At 44.2% G+C, this 19,796-nt stretch overlaps 1 protein-coding gene across 1 annotated transcript in view; it reads left to right on the top strand.

The window, feature by feature from the left end:
- P3H3 (prolyl 3-hydroxylase 3) overlaps positions 1 to 18,020 on the top strand; it is a gene marked incomplete at its 5' end in the record, with an annotated part of 41,002 nt that extends 22,982 nt beyond the window's left edge. The window contains 5 exons of the mRNA XM_083351149.1: positions 7,336 to 7,486; positions 13,298 to 13,415; positions 16,958 to 17,033; positions 17,319 to 17,459; positions 17,733 to 18,020. Of these exons, the coding sequence (XP_083207275.1) occupies positions 7,336 to 7,486; positions 13,298 to 13,415; positions 16,958 to 17,033; positions 17,319 to 17,459; positions 17,733 to 17,951 (705 nt within the window). The 3' untranslated portion in view covers positions 17,952 to 18,020. The remainder of the gene's footprint in view (positions 1 to 7,335; positions 7,487 to 13,297; positions 13,416 to 16,957; positions 17,034 to 17,318; positions 17,460 to 17,732) is intronic.
- Between the last annotated feature and the right edge of the window lie 1,776 nt (positions 18,021 to 19,796).

The following is a 19,796-nucleotide window of genomic DNA, read 5'->3' as shown; positions in this document are numbered from 1 at the left end:
AGAAAGCAGAATGGGAGATAGGATTAGAATCAGGTGGGACTTCTGGTTCCTGCAAGCAGCAAAGCAGTTGAGGGATTCAGGATGCCAAGCCCTCCAGCTGAGTTCCTTACTGTTTGGGGACTCTAAATGGACCAGAAGCCGCCCCAGAGAGGTGGCAATGAAGGAAGGAAGTCCCAGGGTCCTAAGAGAGATGGTGGTCTCCCCGATCAGTCCAGGAGAAGCCTTCCAGAAACCAACAGGAAAAAGGCTAGCTAACTCCATAGTCTATCCCCAGCTGCAAGCAATAGAAGTCAAAAGCTCTACTTTAAGTTGATTGTAAACAGCATGTTTGAATCTGGGTAAAAATATTTATTTTCTCTATCCCAGGGCTTTTCAATCAGTGGTACAGGTACCACCTGTGGTACATTGGCACCTGGCAGGTGGTACGTGACCATCCTAGAAAAGTGGTAGTGGGGGAGGGGAATGAGCTGAACCGGTGGCAGCACCACACAAGCCTGAGCAAGAGATGAATGGAGCTGCAAGGCTGTCAGGGCTCAGTGGAAGTGCCAGGATCAGCGCTTCTTCGGGGCTGTCAGGGCTCAGTGGAAGCGCCAGGATCAGCACCAGGCTCCAGCTAGAGATCGGCACTGATCCTGGTGCTTCTGATGAGCCCAGAAGAAGCGCCGATCAGCTGGAATGTTGCAGCATCTCCAGGGTCTTGTGATTTATATTCAGATGCTTGGCAACTGATTCATATTTATGATGGTCACAGTGTCCCAGGGTCATGTGAAACCTGCTGCAACCACCTAGCATATGGAGGGAATAAAAACCAAACACTCCCCACCCCACCCCCGCTGCCAATCCTCGACAGAAATGCTCACCACAATGAAAACCTCGGACAGGAGGAAGAGCACCGCCAGGCGGGCAGGCAGGTATCTTGCTTGGCTGTGGCTTTGGGGGCACTTTTTTCAGTGCCATTGTAACTTTGAACAGTCACTAAGCGAACTGTTGTAAATCGAGGACTACCTGTACTTTATCACTTTTTTCCTCTCTTTTTTTTGGTCATCAAGTTTTTGACACTTTGCTAAGCGACTGGTGGTACTCGGATGTTGCCATATCCTAAAAGTGGTACAATGGGTGAAAAGTTTGAAAAGCCCTGCTCTATCCTACTTACTTTCCTGAAGAGGAGAAACTCCCAAGAAGCAAAAAACAATCCTCTGAGAGTGAAAAAGGGAGGGGTTCCCCCCCTGCCGCCCTTTGACTATTGGGAGAATCTAACCCTCCACGGAGGAAAAAGATATGAAAAATGAACCAATGCTGACAGCTACTGGTGGATGAGGATTATGACAGTCATGGAAAAATCTGGGAGAAGACTAATCTCTGTGCCTGTGACCTTCAAAGCCTTAATAAATACAGCTGTTTAGATAAAGTGAGACTTACAAATCTGAGGGAATAGAAACAAAGAAAAAAAGACCTTTTTATGAACTCTCTGGACTATACATATCTATTTAATTCTGACTTCAAAGCTAATTCCAAAGAGGGAAGAAAAAAAGAAAAGAAAAAAAATCTGGACTTTTGGTCTGTGGAAAATCAGAGATTTATAAAAAACACTTATCAAGAAATAATGAATACTTCACAAGAGGAAATAGTCAAGAAATTAAAAGACGCTTGCTCCTCGAGAGGAAAGCCATGACAAATCTAGACAGCACACTAAAAAGCAGAAACATCACCCTGCCAACAAAAGTGCGTATAGTCAAGGCTATGGTTTTCCCAGTTGCAATGTATGGCAGTGAAAGCTGGACCATAAGAAAGGTTGAGCGCCAAAGAATTGAAGCCTTTGAACTCTGGTGCCGGAGAAGACTCCTGCGAGTCCCTTGGACTGCAAGGCGATCAAACCGGTCAGTCCTAGAGGAGATCAACCCTGACTGCTCTTTAGAAGGCCAGATCCTGAAGCTAAAACTCAAATACTTTGGCCACCTAATGAGAAGGAAGGACTCACTGGAGAAGAGCCTAATGCTGGGAAAGATTGAGGGCAATAGAAGAAGGGGACGACAGAGAATGAGGTGGCTGGATGGAGTCACTGAAGCAGTAGGCGTGAGCCTAAATGGACTCCAGAAGATGGTAGAGGACAGGAAGGCCTGGAGGAACGTTGTCCATAGGGTCGCGATGGGTCAGACACGACTTCGCAACTAACAACAACAATTCAAAGGACATTGATCTCAAACTACAAAGAAATACAGAATAACTTTGAAAGTATAAATCAACTCATCTCCAATTTAATTTTATTCCAAAAAAAAAACCTCAGGAAAATATAGCACAGAGGGAACAGACAAAATAGTTGACTGAACATAAATCCGAGGATAGAGACTTGAAAATCGAATTCTACAAAACAAAGGAGTATGATTCAATTCAAGTGGGGGGGGGAAATTCAAGAAATACTAGATTTGGAAAAGACAAATTTCATTTTAACACTACAAAGCAAACTTGAGGACAAGAAAAAAGACTGGAAAAAACATTCTACAGAGATATTAGGAAAAGCATCAGAACTGGAGAGACAAAAAGTGACAAGAGAAGTAGAGAGAAAAGGAAGGAAAAAGATTCTTTATAAAAAGGAGTGGGCAAATGCCCATAACAAAGATATTGATTTACTTTATATATCTACAGCAACATTTACAATCATACAGAAAAACCTTTTGATTCAGCAAAGTACATTGATTAAGAAAGACACTGGACAAAGAAAAAAGTTTAAGATGGAAACTAAAAAAATAGATGATGGGACCTATCAGAGAGAATACTTAAAAAGAAACATTTGTTTGAATATGGTTAAAGAAATAGAAAAACTTTGGAATATACTACTCTAAGAGGGATGAATTCTCCAAATAATATAGTATGCTTCTTTCTTTTCTGTAAAAAAAGCTGAAACCACTTAAATAAAGGAAATGTTTTAGATATTTAAATGTGACTGAATTTTAAGAAAAGTATAAAAATGTTTTGAATCAGATTTAAGGGATTAGATGACTGGACCTATTGAATGGAATGTTTAAAGATTACATTATATTCTTAACTGTGGTTAAAAAGAATAAGAAATTGAGGAAATAAATATATATTAACCTAGGAGGGATATATATTTTAAGTAGTATGTTATTTCCTATGTTTCTTTGCTCTTGCTTTCTTTTCTTCTTTTTTTTGTTTTTCGTTTTTCTTCTTCTCTCTTTTCATTGTTTTATTATTTATTATTATTTATTTATTTATTTATTTAGTTACATTTATATACCGCCCTATTCCCTGAGGACTCAGGGCGGTTTACAGGGAATTAAAAAATCCACCATACAAAAGTTAAAAAACCAAATTAAAAAATATTAAATTGACCCTGTATACTTAAAACCCCAGTTAAAAATTTCTCCTCAGCCTGGGCCTGAGAGCTCAAAGAGCCAGGTCTTCAGGCCCCAGCGGAATGATCGGAGGTCGGGGGCAGTCCTCAGCTCCACCGGCAGCTGGTTCCAGAGGGCAGGCGCTCCCACTGAGAAGGCCCTATCCCTGGGTGTCACCCTCCGGCAATCTCTCACCGGCGGCACCCTGAGCAGACCCTCCCTGTGGGAGCGCACTGGGCGAAGGGCGTTTGATGCCAGCAGCAGGTGTTCCCTCAAGTAGCCCGGACCCAGGCCATGTAGGGCTTTATAGGTAATAACCAGCACCTTGAATTTCACCCGGAGGGCAACCGGAAGCCAATGCAGCTCGCGGAGTAGAGGTGTTACATGGGAGTATCGGGAGACCCCCCATTACAACTCGCGCGGCTGCATTCTGCACCAGTTGAAGCCTCCGAGTGGTCTTCAAGGGCAGCCCCATGTAGAGAGCGTTACAGTAGTCCAAACGGGAGGTAACAAGCGCATGAGTAACTGTGCGTAGGGCGTCTCGGTCCAGATAGGGATGCAACTGGCGCACCAGGCGAACCTGTGCAAAAGCCCCCCTGGTCACGGCTCCTATGTGGTCTTCAAAATTGAGCCGTGAGTCCAGGAGGACGCCCAGGTTGCGAGACCTATCAACGGGGGGTAACACCTCACCCCCCATCGTTAGAGGTGGAATAAGTTGGTTAACCCGAGATGCCGATATGCACAGCCACTCAGTCTTGGCGGGATTGAGACGAAGCCTGTTTCTCCCCATCCAGACCTGAACCGCCTCCAGGCACCGGGACATCACGGAGAGGGCATCGCTGGGTTGGTTCGGGGTGGAAAGAAAAAGTTGGGTATCATCAGCGTACTGGTGATACCCCACCCCGAAACCACAAATGATCTCGCCCAGCGGCTTCATATAGATGTTGAACAGGAGAGGCGAGAGGACCGACCCCTGAGGAACTCCACAAATGAGAGAACTCGGGGTGGATCTCTGCCCTCCTGTCAACACCGACTGCGAGCGGCCCTGGAGGTAGGAGGAGAACCACCGTAGAACGGTGCCTCCCACTCCCAACCCCCTGAGACGCCACAGCAGGATACCATGGTCGATGGTATCGAAAGCCGCTGAGAGATCTAATAGGACCAGGACAGAGGAGCAACCCCTGTCCCTAGCCCTCCAGAGATCATTCACCAGCACGACCAATGCCGTCTCCGTGCTGTGTCCGGGCCTGAAGCCCGATTGGTACGGGTCCAGATAATCAGTTTCCTCCAGGAACAGAGGGAGCTGATGCGCCACCACACTCTCAACAACCTTCGCCAGAAAGCGAAGGTTGGAGACTGGACGATAGTTGTTTAAAACAGCCGGGTCCAAAGCAGGCTTCTTGAGAAGGGGCCTCACCACCGCCTCCTTCAAGGCGGCAGGGAAGACACCCTCCTTCAAAGAAGCAGTTATTACTGCATGGAACCAGCCTTGTGTTCCCTCCCGAGCCGCATAAGCTATCCAGGAGGGGCACGGATCCAACAAACAGGTGGTGGTGCTCAGTCTCCCCATGATCCTGTCCACATCATCAGGGGAAACAGGGTCGAACTCAGTCCAGATAACGTGCTCAAGACCGCCTGATTCCTCCACGTCAGACTCTGCCCAGTCAGAGTCCAGACCGGTCCGGATCCGAGCGATTTTGTCCGCCAGATGATGACTAAACTCCTCGGCTCGTCCCTGCAAGGGATCCTCTCTCACCTCCTGGTTAAGGAGGGAGCGAGTCACCCTAAACAGGGCGGCCGGGCGATTATCTGCAGACGCGATAAGGGCGGCAAAGTAGTTAGACTTCGCCGTCCTTATCGCCGCAAGATAAGACCTTATAAAGGTTCTTAACTGCAATCGGTCGGATTCAGATCGGCTGGATCTCCAACCGCTCTCTAGACCTCGTCTCCGACGCTTCATCTCCCGGAGCTCCACAGAGAACCATGTGAAAGTGTGAGATGGCTTATATGGAAAAAATAAAATTAAATTTGTCAATGTAAAAGTAATTAATCGTTGAGAAAATTTTCACTAGTAAGAATATCTAGAATTTGGTGGGAGAAATAAACTAAAATAAGGATTGTAACAGGATTTATGACAAGGCAACCAAAATGACTGAAAAGAAAAGAAATATTATAGTAATATGATTAATATTTTTAGGAATATTGAAAAAAATATATACTCAATAGTTATTTATCAAAACAATAAGAATTGCATTAACTCAATGTTTGCAAAAAAAGGATATTGGGGGAAAGAGGAAATAAACTAAAATTAATATATGGAATATAGATTATAGAAATTAATTGTTAAGGATTGTTTTACTAATGTAACTCAGACAACACACTGTTTACCAGTTATTAAGTGATTTATGTTTTGTTAAAAAAATCAATAAAATATATTACACTCAAAAAAAAGGATTAGAATCAGTTGAAAAAGAGATCAGGAAGGATCACATATACAATGTGTAAAACAATACAAAACTTGTTTCATTTTCTACTTTTCTTTTATTAACCAAACAAAATATGGTTAAAAACTAAGAAATATAAAATTAAAAAGGAAAATAAGGTAGTAATTAAAAAAAGCAAATTAAAAAGTAAATTAAAATTAAACCTTGGGAACCTGGTTCTGCTGTGTGTATGGCCATATCCAAGCAGCAAAAAACATCTTAGCACTTGTTTCCAGAGTCCATATCATTCATCCTTTACCTCGCAAGATCTCAAGATCAGCCTGCAGTTAGAGCAGCCTTCCTGGTCCTTCCCTCCAGAAGATGCATTTTCCCTCTAATCCCAGCTCAAGATTTTCCATCTGGACAATGTGTGGTGCAGGAAGGAGGAGGAAGGTTGAAATGACCTGGTTGGGGGAGATTATCTGCTCAATCCTAATTGGCCCAACAAGTCTGCTGTGAAACCACCCCTTTCTGTCTCTCCTCTGGTGTTCTAACCTATTTTGCAGTCCCAGTTTGCCTAAAGAGAGACCCGGAGAACAATTGCTACCTTTGTTCCCATGAGTGAATTTTTATGCATCTCTAAGTCTGAATGCATTTGGAAAAGACCCTGATGGTGAGAAAGGTTGAAGGCAAAAATAAAGGGGGAGACTGCTGAGGATAGGATGGCTAGATAAGGTCATTGATGCAATTAACATGAATTTCAGCAAACTCTGGGAGACAGCAGGGGGGGCTGGGGGGGCTAGCATGCTATGGTCCATGGGGTGACAAAGAGGCAGACACAACTTAGTGACTAAACAACAAAAAATCTGCATGCATTCATTTTATGTTAGTGTGTACCAGGTCAGGTAGCCATTCCCCCCCCCCAAAGAATGATAAAATAAAAGAATTCAAAGGCATTTTATGACCATTGATGGAATCTTAATTCTCATTTTGTGTGTGTGTGTGTGTGTGTGTGTGTGAAATGTTTGTTAAGTATTTAGATTACCTTGCTAGGCCCCAAACATGGGACAAATCTTATTTCCTGTTTCAGCCTAACCCAAGGCCATCAACAGGCAGTAGTCACAGCAGTGACAGCTCATATTTGTGTAAATTATAATTATATTAAATTATAATTATATATATATTATGTAAATATATATATGTACATTCGTATTTAATATCACTTATCAAGGAAGGGACCTAGGGTTTTTTTTGTCTCGCTTTACTGATAACTTGTAAAATAAATACACAATTAACTGACAATCTAGGGCTATAAGAAAATTGTCACCATCTGACTTTGCCTCTCTGACTTGATGTAAGAGAAGCCATGTCTTCCACCCTACTTTGTTAAGAATATTTATAATGGGTCTGTCATGGTTCTAATAGACGAGACCAGTAGAAATAAGAACTCCAAGGCTGTCAACTTTCAAATGGACGTGGCTGGGTCCTTATCACTTTTCTTTTTGATCTTCCTGAAATTTAATAGAAATTAAGTATTGCACTGATTTGTTTTTTTCTAATAGCTGGCTGAGGAGAGTAGTATGAACTGGAAAGATATTAAACTTCTCCTGCAAGCCAGTGAGAAATCCCGGAAAATTGTGGAATCCTATTTTACCCCTGGGAATAATCTCTATTTTTCTTTCACACACCTTGTGTGTCGCACAGCTGCAGACGGTAAGGAACTCTTAAGTACTTTCTTGAGACTTGCAATGTAAGACCTTCATGTTTATAACAACAATTTGTAATGCATCTCATTCTAATCTGTAACACGGTATTCCTGGTAAATTTATTGCAAAAATTATCTATTTCAATTGAAGAAATAGGAAAGAAAAATAATGTAGTCTATTCATATGGAATGCGTAGCGAACATAGGTTTGGTTATATAACTTTGGCAAATGCATGTTTATTAATAAAGCAGTGAATATCAGAACCAAAAACATTTCCATGGATATTCAAAAAATGCGACTTTCTCATGCTTTAGTTCATGAGCAAAATTTCAAATATGAATTCTGATTTTGAGCTGAAAATTAAAAATCCACTGTTTTATGACATTAAGTTTATGGTTTGATATTAAAGCATATATCAAATACAAAGTCCCATAAACTCACATCCACTAAATCACAGGTGTCAAATTCGATCATGTCACATGACGTATGGTGAGGTATCACAACATTTTTGCCTTTGAGGAGCCGGGGTGGGTGTGGCCTGCATGTGATGCCTCCAGCCCATGGGCCGCCAGTTTGACACTGCTGCACTAAACACACTTTTTTCAATCCAGGAAGAGAAACTCATACATATATAAAGTAGTCTTGCATTGTCATTGTGCCCTGTGTTGTAGATTGGTTTCCACTTATTTATTTGGCACTACAGTGTCTGCATATTACAACTGGGGTTATTCTTAATAGGCATATTTATGAATTCAGTACAATACAGGCTGTGGTGATGAAAATGTTCTACATATAATTATGTTAACGTTGTAATTGCAAGAGAAATTGGTAAAGAATGTGTGGTCATATATATTTTATCCTTTGAATTTATAGGATGGGTACCTGATAGAGACTATAGTTTAGTTTCGCAATTGCAGGGAAAGTAAAAAAATTATGTCGCCATTTTATATTTTCATTTTTTAAAGTTTAAAATCTGCTAATTGTACATTTACATGTGTACCAGTGAAGGAAGCCAGGTTTAAAAATATAGTGTGGTCAATGAGGATGATACTTCCCAAAACATGCATAGTGAAAACTAGTCTCCATTAAAACAATGTTAAGAAAACTGTGGATTTTCTGCCATCAAATCCTGAGATCAAAGGAAAGTGTAGAAGAAAGAATTGCTAAACTAATCTTCCATCTTGAAAACACTAAATCCACCACAATGAAATACTCAATACTCAAGGTGGCGCTGTGGATAGAATGCAGTATTGCAGGCTAATTTGGCTGACTGCCAGCAGTTCGATTCTGAACAGCTCAAGGTTGACTCAGCCTTCCATCCTTCCAAGGTCGGTAAAATGAAGACCCAGATTGTTGGGGGCAATAGGCTGACTCTGTAAACCGCTTAGAGAGGGCTGTAAACAGTGGTGAGATTCAGCCAGTTCACACCAGTTTGGCGAAACTGGTAGCTATTTTTTTGTTGCCCAGGCCCAGAATGGACTTCCAGAAGTGGCATCCACACAAAGAACTGGTTGTTCACATATTTGAATCCCACCACTGGCTGTAAAGTACTATAAAGCAGTATATACAGTAAGTCGAAGTGCTATTGCTATTGCTAATAAACTAAAGCATGGAGAGAGAGAGAGAGAGAGAGAGAGAGAGAGAGAGAGAGAGAGAGAGAGAGAGAGGGAGAGAGAGAATAGCAGAAGAGAAATAGCTTTAGCAAAACAAGTGGGGGATGTATATGTGTAAGTCAGATAAAGCAGTACTATGATAAGCTGGGTCCTTTCTTGAAACTGGGATTTTGCTAAGTCTCCTAAGTCATCCCTGCTGATATAGTGAGAGGAATTTTGCTGGAGGAGAAATGGATAGCAATACACATTTTTTTAAAGTCTCAAGCCAGTTCCATCCTACTAGAATTACACCAGGCATACCCAGTTGTGTTTCTTCAAAAAATAAAGGCAGTCCTTAACTGATGGCCACAGTTGGGACCAGTATTTCCATTGCTAACAAGGTGGTTGTTAACTGAGTCACACCCAATTTTATGACCTTTATTGCCATAGTTAAGCAAATCATTGCAGTTGGTTACGTGAATTACTCGGTTGTTAAATGAATCCAGCTTTCCCCATTGACTTTGTCAGAAATCAGCTGGGAGGTCATAAACCGTGCTGGCTGGGCACGGTTATGGGCCTCCGACGTAAACCTAATAAGAGGTCCTTGGTTTGCTTTTTGTCAAAAATTTTTTGGGGGTTAGGGAGGAGGGAGGGTTCTTTTCTTGGTTGTTCGGACGAGGGGGGCAGTCCAACTACCTCTGTTCAGGCTAGTGCTGAGGCGGATCGCGGGGGGGAGGAGCGGGGGTCGGCTGCTTCTGGGGCTCCAGGGCCAGTCGTGGGACTATCCATCCCCACGACGATAGGGAATGGCAGCAGGTGTAGGAACAGAGGGCCGTATCGATCTCAGGGAAGGCCTCTCCGCTGCTTACAAGCGGTGAGGCACTCCGACCCTCTGGTTCCGCCCCGAGGTCCCGGGAGTGAGGACGTGCAGCCTCCTGAGCTCCGGCTGGTGTACTTGAATGCCAGGTCGGTCGCTAACAAGGCTCCTCTCGTCCGTGACTTGGTCGAGGGTGAGCAGGCGGACCTGGCTTGCATCACGGAAACTTGGTTGGGCCCAGAGGGCGGCATTCCTCTGGTTGATCTTTGCCCACCAAGTTTCCGGGTGCTGCACCGGCCTCGGGCTCAGGGTAGGGGTGGGGGTGGGGGTGTTGTTATGAGGGAGACCTTGTGTCCACGGGAGGCCACCGTTCCCCAGATAGTCGGGTGTGAGTCTCTCTTTTTGAGATGCGGCCCTGGTGCGCAGTTGGGCTTGCTGCTGGTGTACCTTTCGCCTAGTCACGCAGCAGCAGCCCTGCCTGAGCTGCTCGATGTCCTCTCTGGGCTGGTGGTTGAGTTCCCGAAACTTATAGTTTTGGGGGACTTCAACCTACCATCGCTGGGAGGATCATCTGAGTTGGCTCGGGAGTTCATGGCTTCCATGACGGCCATGGACCTGACGCAAGTAATTTTGGGACCGACTCATGAAGGAGGCCACACCCTTGACCTAGTTTTCTTGTCTGGATGGTGGTTAGATGATCTTGGTGGGGGCTCTCCAACTATTATGCCCCTGTCATGGACCGATCATCATCTCCTGCGGCTGGTCTTCCGTTTTGCCACCCCCCGCCGTGGGTGTTTGGAACCAATTAAATGGTACCGCCCCAGACGCTTAATGGATCCCCAGAGGTTCCAGGCGGCGCTGGGGTCCCCACCTGCCTCCCTTGCTCACAGCTCGGCAGATGCCTTAGTGGAAGCCTGGGAAAGGACGGCCACTGAGGCTCTTGACCGAGTTGTACCCCTGCGGCCCCTGACCCGGTGCAGATCCCGTCGAGCTCCATGGTTCTCTGCGGAGCTCCGGGAGATGAAGCGTCGGAGACGGGGCCTAGAGAGCGGTTGGAGGTCCAGCCGATCCGAATCCGACCGATTGCGACTAAGAGCCTACATTAGGTCTTATCTCGCTGCGATAAGGGAGGCGAGGTCTAACTACTTCGCCACCCTTATCGCGTCCGCAGATAATCGCCCGGCCGCCCTGTTTAGGGTGACTCGCTCCCTCCTAAATCAGGAGGTGAGGGAGGATCCCTTGCAGGGTCGTGCCGAGGAGTTTAACCAACATCTGTCGGACAAAATCGCTCGGATTCGGACCGGTCTGGACTCTGGGCAGAGTCTGACGATCAGGACACGGGCGGTCTTGTCGATATCACCTGGGAGGAGTTTGATTCTGTGACTCCGGAGGAAGTGGACAGGATCATGGGGAGGCTGAGCACCACCACATGTTTATTGGACCCGTGCCCTTCCTGGCTGGTCTATGCAGCCCGGGAGAGGACACGCAGCTGGTTCCAGGCAGTTATATCGGCTTCTCTGAGTGAGGGTATCTTCCCCGCCGTCTTGAAGGAGGCGGTGGTGAGGCCTCTCCTCAAGAGGCCTGCCTTGGACCCAGCTGTATTGAACAACTTTCATCCTGTCTCCAACCTTCGCTTTCTTGCGAAGGTTGTTGAGAGTGTGGTGGCGCATCAGCTCCCTCTGGTCCTGGATGAAGCGGATTATCTAGACCCATACCAATCGGGTTTCAGGCCCGGGCACAGCACGGAGACGGCATTGGTCGCGCTGGTGAATGATCTCTGGAGGGCTCGGGACAGGGGGCATTCCTCTGTTCTAGTCCTATTAGACCTCTCGGCGGCTTTCGATACCATCGACCATGGTATCTTGCTGCGGCGTCTCAGGGGACTGGGAGTGGGAGGCACAGTTTTACAGTGGTTCTCCTCCTATCTCCAGGGACGTTCGCAGTCGGTGTTGGCAGGGGGGCAGAGGTCGACCGCGAGGTCTCTCATTTGTGGAGTTCCTCAGGGGTCGGTCCTCTCGCCTCTCCTGTTCAACATCTACATGAAACCGCTGGGTGAGATCATTCGTGGCTTTGGAGTTGGGTATCATCAGTACGCTGATGATACCCAACTTTTCTTTTCGACCCCAAACCACCCCAGTGATGCCCTCAACGTGATGTCCCGTTGCCTGGAGGCGGTTCGGGTCTGGATGGGGAGGAACAGACTTCAACTCAACCCCGACAAGACTGAGTGGCTTTGCATCCCTTCATCCCGGGTCTATTCGGACATTCCACCTCTGGCTATGGGGGGTGAACTATTACCCCCCGTAGATAGGGCTCGCAACTTGGGAGTCCTCCTAGATTCACGGCTCACCTTGGAAGACCATATAGGAGCTGTGACTAGGGGGGCCTTCGCCCAGGTTTGCCTGGTGCGCCAGTTGCGGCCCTATCTTAGCCGGGATGATTTGTGCACGGTCACTCATGCGCTCGTGTCCTCTCGTCTGGACTACTGCAACGCTCTCTACATGGGGCTGCCCTTGAGGACCACCCGGAAGCTCCAACTGGTACAGAATGCAGCCGCGAGAGTTGTGTTGGGAGTCTCCCGATACTCCCACGTTACACCTCTGCTCCGTGAGCTGCATTGGTTGCCAGTTGTCTTCCGGGTGAGATTCAAGGTACTGGTAACGGTGTTTAAAGCCCTCCATGGCATGGGGCCGGAGTACCTTAGGGAACATCTGCTGCCGGCATCAAGCTCCCTGCGCCCTGTGCGTTCCCACAGAGAGGGCCTCCTCAGGGTACCACCGATCAGAGAATGTCGATTGGTGGCCCCCAGGGGGAGATCCTTCTCTGTGGGCGCTCCGGAGCTGTGGAATCAGCTACCGGTAGAGCTCCGGATGTCGCCGGATCTTCGCTCCTTTCGTCGCGATCTCAAGACGTTTTTGTTTGTACAAGCTGGCCTAGCCTGATGGGGATCGGTGGGGTTGTTTTATCTTTGGTCTCTTAATTTTATCCTGGGGTTTTTAGAATTGTACTCCTATTGTTTTAACTAGGGCAACCGTTTAATCTTTTTTTAATGTTTGTATTTGGTATTTTATTCTGCCCTGTGAACCGCCCTGAGTCCTCAGGGAGAAGGGCGGTATATAAATGTTATTAAATTAAATTAAATTAAATTAAATTAAATGTGACTGCGGGGATGCTGCAATGGTTATAAGTGTGCAGGCCAGTCATAAGGCATTTTTTTCAGTGCTATAGTAACTTTGAACAGTCACTAAATGAATGGCTGTAAGTCAAGGACCACCAATATTATGTACTGTAAATTCCGGAGCTGTAGAAGAAAAATGAGGAATTGGCCTTTGGGTTTCTTTTGCCTATTGAGCAGCAAAGTGCTGGTCAAGGGAACAAAACAGTTACAACTTTTGTGGTTCCTCCTTAGGAGAACAGGAAAGTCGCATGGATCTCAGCCATCCAGTCCATGCTGATAATTGCCTCTTGGACCCAGAAGGAAACACTTGCTGGAGAGAACCCCCTGCCTACATACACAGAGACTATAGGTAATAGTTTCAGAGTGAAAATTGACATACTGTATGTCTCATGCTGAGCATTCCGTACTTGAATTATTCAGATACACATTTCATTTATTTCTTTATAATTAAAGATGGTAAATTTTAAACAGATTATAAACCACATTCAGCAATTTGGAAGGAAGGGATTTTATGTTGATTGGTTGATGTGACCAATATGCCACCGAAACTGTTTAAGCTTCCAGCAGTTTATAATAATGTTGTAGTCATTAGTAGTTGCTTGGATACCAAACTTAACAAATTTGTATTTCTTTTATTTCAAAATCATTTGAAGGACCCTCTTTTCCCAGTTAACATCTACCTGGTCCACCAAAATGGGAAGTCAGGACAAGTTGCAAGTCCCATCTACTAAGGAAATAAATCTGGTGGGACCAAGAAAATGGGCCTTCTCCATACTGGCTCCCTCCTTTTTTTTATTGAAAAGTTTTACAATACATTTTTGAATACAACCCCCCCTCCTCCTCCCCTCTCCCCAACCCCCCCAACCCTCCCCTCCCCTCCCCCCTCCCCGACTTGCCAGAGCAAAATACAGGGTATAAAAATACAAACAAACATAATCTAAAATATGCAAACAACAATAAAATATTAAATACTATCACACTTTAACTCTTGGTAAAATAACTACAAGCTAGTTATACATCATATATATCCGCTACTTATTCAAATGCTAAGTGAAACTTTTTAGTCCCATATTTATTCTGGATGTAATCAATCCATCTTCTCTACTCCACAATGTATCTCTGTTGCGATTGGTCTTTCAAATACGCTGAGATCTTTGCCATTTCCGCCCAAATTAGAAACTTTTAAAGTCCATTCTTCTATAGTCGGCAGTTCTTCCTTCTTCCAATATTGTGCTACTAAAAGTCTCGCTGCCGTAATTAAATTCAACATCAACTTAGTGTCCACAACGGTGGTATCTGTGATAATACCCAATAAAAACAGTTGCGGAGAAAACTTTATCCTTTTCTTGAATATTTTTTGCATGTTCCACCAAATTTTAATCCAAAAAGCTTTAACCTTTTACAAGTCCACCATACTGGCTCCCTCCTTGTTGAACATCATCCCAGTGGAGATAGGATTGGCCCCACCCTTGTTACATTTCTGAAAGGCCCTGGAGATTCTGTCAGTGGGCTTGGGGTTTTTAAAATTGTAGCTTTTTATTGTTCTAAATTCGCCTTCTGTAAGTTGGGTAGCCATATAATCTTGTTTAATAAATAAATAAATATTTGTCAATATTATATGCTGTTGCTGGAGTGATATTCTTCACCCCTCCCTCCAAATTTAGCTATTCTGAGGAGGCATATAGTAGCCTTGTTCGCCTCCCCATGAACCTTATATTGTCTTTTCAAAATAGAATTCTAGAATTCCAAAATATTCTGAGTTTTTCTTCGTGACATTTGTTTCTATCTTACTCATCCAGGCTAAAAGAAACACTGCTTTGTGCACGTATCAGCTGACAATCTACCGGGCAAACAATTCTTTTATCATGGAATTCATTAAACTAGCAAAAGAAAAGAACTGAATTGCTGCCATGTATTTTGCTTCTTAGTCTTAAACTACAAAGAGACCTCTTGCTTGCCATTCTTAGTTTTATAATTAGAGTAGAAGTGTACAGTGACACTTTTTCCATGCTCAAGAGAGGAACAAGTTTAAGATTGGTATCACCCTTGTGTAGTCTTAATCAAACTATCTGCTCATTGGAAACTGAGCCAATTAACTCTGCAAATTAATTTGGCTTCTGTGTAAGAAGGAACGGCTGTGATTGTTGTTTTAGAGCCCTTCCTCTAGACTAGAGCTGCTGGGCAAGAGATGCATCCTGTTGGTAGTAACGTCTGCCTGGCCCTGCTCTGGGATTCCTATTGACTTCATGGTTCATTCTTCCTCATCACAGGTAGCTTTGTTCCTCCCATAATAATGGCTGGTTTATTTTTTCCTCCCTCCTTTTCTCAACATAAGCAGCTAATACACCAAAGTGAAGAGCACAGCTGGGACTGCCTCTTGTCTCTGGTGCTCTCTAATTGGCTAGCTAAAGGACAAGTTGGGAATCCCTGCCAGATGCTGCACAGCAGCATGAAAATATGTGGATGGAAGCCATTGGCTGTGTGGAGGGGATCTGGGAATGGAAATGATTATGTCTTCTGATCCGTGCTTTAATTAACATATGCGGCTACTGCTGAGGAAGAGAACAGTGTAAGACGTGGCAACAATTGATTCCTGCAGTCATTGACCGAGAGTGGATCAGTTCGACATTGCTGTTGGCTCTCCTCCAGAAGCTGATATGCTTGGAGTATTTTGAATTTTTTTTAATCCCATTTATATCCCGCCCTTCTCCGAGGACTCAGGGCGGCTTACAATCTAAAGCACAAATCAATGTGCTTAGCAATAGCCTTCATTCTATGTATATGCCTGCTTATTAGGGCTTTCGCCTTCCCCCCCCCCAGTGGCATTATTACAAAGTCAGCTTATTGCCCCCAACAATCTGGGTCCTCATTTTACCTACCTCGGAAGGATGGAAGGCTGAGTCAACCTTGAGCCTGGTGGGACTCGAACCTGCACTAATTGTAGGCAGCTGGTGTTACTTAAGGAGGCATTAGCCCACTGCTCCACCAAGGATACCAATTTTGGAACTCTGGTTTTAATTTTTTTAATTTTTTTTAAAAAAGGCTGTTTCTGCAAATGGAAGAAGAACTTCAGACCTGTTCAAAATGAACCTATACTCATTTGCTCACAGTGTTTTGACTGAGAAAATGAGGAAGAGAGAGAGAGAGATTGGGTAGCTCCCTGTGAAAGCTTAGGAGAGTAAAAGGAAAATCCTTGGATAAATGTGACATGATAGGAAAGTAGGGAGAACAGCATATATTCTTTTTCTTCCGAAGTAAGGTATTTCATTGAGTATGCTTTCTTCTTAGGCTTCCAGATTTAAATTAGTCCCCCGTATTAATGCCTGCTGCTACAGATAAGACATAATGGATATTTTTTGCAATAAAACATGTAACAGGAGTGGGTGGTATGGAAAATATTCATGCTGTAGTTCTGCAAATAACAATGAAGCAGTAAACATGAAATGTCAAAGACAGCTCACATACAGACTAGCTTTGCTTTCAACTTACTGCTAACAATGAATGATGAGCACACACAAACACACACACACACACAGAGAACAGGAACAGAAAGTGGATCTGAGAGTTGCCACTGGCTCTGAATATAGATTAACCTTTTCTAATATCTTGGCATCCAGGCAGCATGGCTGGGATTTGTAGGGGAACAGTTTGAAAAAGGCTGCTTCACATACATTTCCTTGAATAATATATTTGATCCTTATTAGAGACATCATGTTTTCCCAGGTGAACCTTCAAATCTGCTCTAGCAACCTCCCTTGTGGAAACGCTCTCCTAAAAGAATGTCAATCTCTGGCAATTTAAATATGAAGCTTGATTATTTCAGGTAAAGGAAGATTCGTGGAAGACTGCTCAGGTACCCTTACCTTTCTTTATTTTCTCGTTTCTCCACAGTGCAATCCTTTACCTGAATGAAGACTTCCAAGGGGGGAATCTTTTCTTCACTGAGATGGATGCTGTAACCGTTACAGTGAGTCTGCCTCAAGCCTTGAATATGGGATTAGGAGAGAAGGAACTGAATTCCCAGTATTTGTCCCTAACAAACTGAGCAATCAGGAAAATTCAGCCAAATTTCATCTTGGACGATGCATTGACTTCTTCTGCGCTGGGCTTGAGCAATTCTCTCTAAAATAAGAAAAATGTTTTCCCACCTATAGTATAACTCACAGTCATCATGTGAGCTTGAGAGAAGAGAATTCTACGGCAAGGAAGGGGAGACCTGTTGATTTATCATTTCCCCCTCTCTCTTTGGCAGGCTCAAGTGCGGCCTAAATGCGGGAGGCTGGTGGCCTTCAGCTCTGGTGAAGAGAATCCTCATGGCGTGTGGGCCGTGACCCGTGGGAGGCGCTGTGCTATCGCCCTCTGGTATACCCTTTCTCCAGAGCATGCGGAGCAGGTAACCAAGCGAGGAAGAGGGGAAAAGGGTGGAAAGGGACCCAAAGTCCATAGGCAAAATAAAAAGTAAGGGCTGCCGAAAAGGCTACAGTGAAGAAATGAAAGGACAGAAACATTGGATCAATTTCCAAGTGTCTTGACTTGAAATTACTTTGCTCCCCATAGAAATATTGAGAAAAGCTGATAGTAAAGAAGGAGACCATCAAATGGTAAAGTGGTTTCCTATCAGTCTCCTCCTTACTTTTTCCACTTCCTATGTTCTTTCTGGTTGTAGGAACGGGGCCAAGCAGAAAAGCTGATGAGACAGAAAGAGGCAGAACAGGAACAGTCACATAAAGAAGACACAGAAGACAACAATTCTGCACCTGACAGTGTGGATTCACCAGAGCCTCCTTCTCCAAAGGGAAGACCTAGATCCACAAGCCGAAATATTAAATTGGACTCTAAGTCTGGGGTGAAGTCCAGGAGGCTGAGAGTCAGAGATGAATTCTGATCACATTCAGTGCAACCTGGTGCTTTGGAGCTGCTCTAAAGTGACTTGTACAAGCAGGCAGCCTGAGAACTTTTGCAATGCCTGACTTAAAGAAGTGTACATTGCTTCTTTACGACACAACAAAGTATGGATCAGAGAGTGATACTCCTGGACTTCATCTACTACTTAAACCCGAATATCGTGGTGCCCCAGTAAAGATGCCAAGCTTGTAACCTCATGTAACATTATGGCTAAAATAGACTGAGACACAAATCTTCAGTTCAGGTCAGCCATATTCACAGAGGCCACCAGTTCCTCTCCTTCAGGGGCCTCCATCTACAGTATAGACACAGTTAATACAGATCTATCTACAGTACAGAGCTCTTCTGAGGGGAACAGGGATAATATAAAGTGTACTTGGGTTACTTTTAAAGTGCTGTATTAATTTTAAATATCTTCCTTCCAGCTTTCATGATTGAAGGAATCAAAATTGGGGGAAAATAATATTCGTTTGTGTGAGCTTTGGGATTGGATGCATGAAAACAGACAAGCCATGCTAGACATCTGGAATACAAAAAGGGAAATGTACAGTTAAAGAATCTACCGTGATCAGAATTCTTATCCAAAAAAGCACGGAAAAACATGTGAAATGTTAAGAAGCAGAATTACTATGAGTTCTTTGTTCAAGCAATGTATGCCGAAACAGATTGGCCCTCAGGTTCTTTTTTGTTAGCAGTATTCAGCACCCAATACTATATTCTCTCCTCCCCCCCCCCCCCCCGCCCAATTGTCTGGGTTAGTAGAAAGTATAAATTACTAGCAGAAACACAGACTCCAAAAATTTACATGTATTTGCCCTGTTCAGTTTTGGTTTTGGAAGTAGAGTTTGTTTTTTCAAAGAATTTTTTTTAGAAGCCAGAAAGTAAGTAGAATGCAAGTGAAACTGAGTTCAAAGTAAATATTTTGAAAAGAGCAGCAGTGTAACTCTGGGAAGGTAATGGTTTGGATCAGAAGTACAGCAGGTTGAACATGATACAGTACTTTATCTTTTCCAGCTATTTTTTCTTTGCATTTTCCATTGAAACTAATTGACTTCTGTGATGAAAAACATGTGGCTGGCAACATAGCTGTAAGGACCCACTTCAATCTACATCTTAAGAAAACAGAAGTCTTGGAAACGGTCTCTTCCAACAGGAATTTTTATTAAGAGAAATTGACAGTAGGCATGCTAGACAGGATCTGAGGGATCCCCCCCCCCACTTTTCAATGTTTTAAAGTGTTCCCAAGCAGCCCCCCACCCCGCAGTTCTTCCGGGCGATTCAAACCGGCAGATTTCTAGGTGTTAACTCCAGGAAAGATAACATCAGTCCAGCTCCATCAGCACGATCATTCAATCCTCTCTTTACCCAGATCCCAGGTGTTGCCTCTTTCCCCCCCCCCTTTCCCCCCCTCGCTGCCGGTGAAGAGGAGATCTTCAGAGGGACATAGGATGAGACAGATGGCCACGTTGCTACAGTATGGTTAGCAGACCCGAAGTGAATCAACAAAAGGTTACTTTGTAGTGAGTAGAGGAAGTGAAAGTAGTAAAAACCCTATGCATACCCCCATCCCCCTTAGTAGTATGACGGAATCCAGGAGATAGTAAGAATTGGTTTTATATCAGAGAAGATAGATAGAAATGAAATATAACTGGATTCTGACAATAGCAGAGAATGAGGAATTGTGAAGATTGGTGATAGAGATGGGGGAAGAATAGGAAGAAGAGAGTTAAGGACCTCACATCACTCCTGCCACTTTTCTATTATAATACTCCCTACCTTGCCATTTCAGGCAACTGGTGAACCAGTTCCCAGATCCAGGCTTGCT

This window comes from Vipera ursinii (assembly GCF_947247035.1).
Source record: "Vipera ursinii genome assembly, chromosome: 2".
Classification (NCBI taxonomy): domain Eukaryota; kingdom Metazoa; phylum Chordata; class Lepidosauria; order Squamata; family Viperidae; genus Vipera; species Vipera ursinii.
Note: the sequence above shows the minus strand (reverse complement) of the source record. Positions and strands in the feature narration are given on the sequence as shown.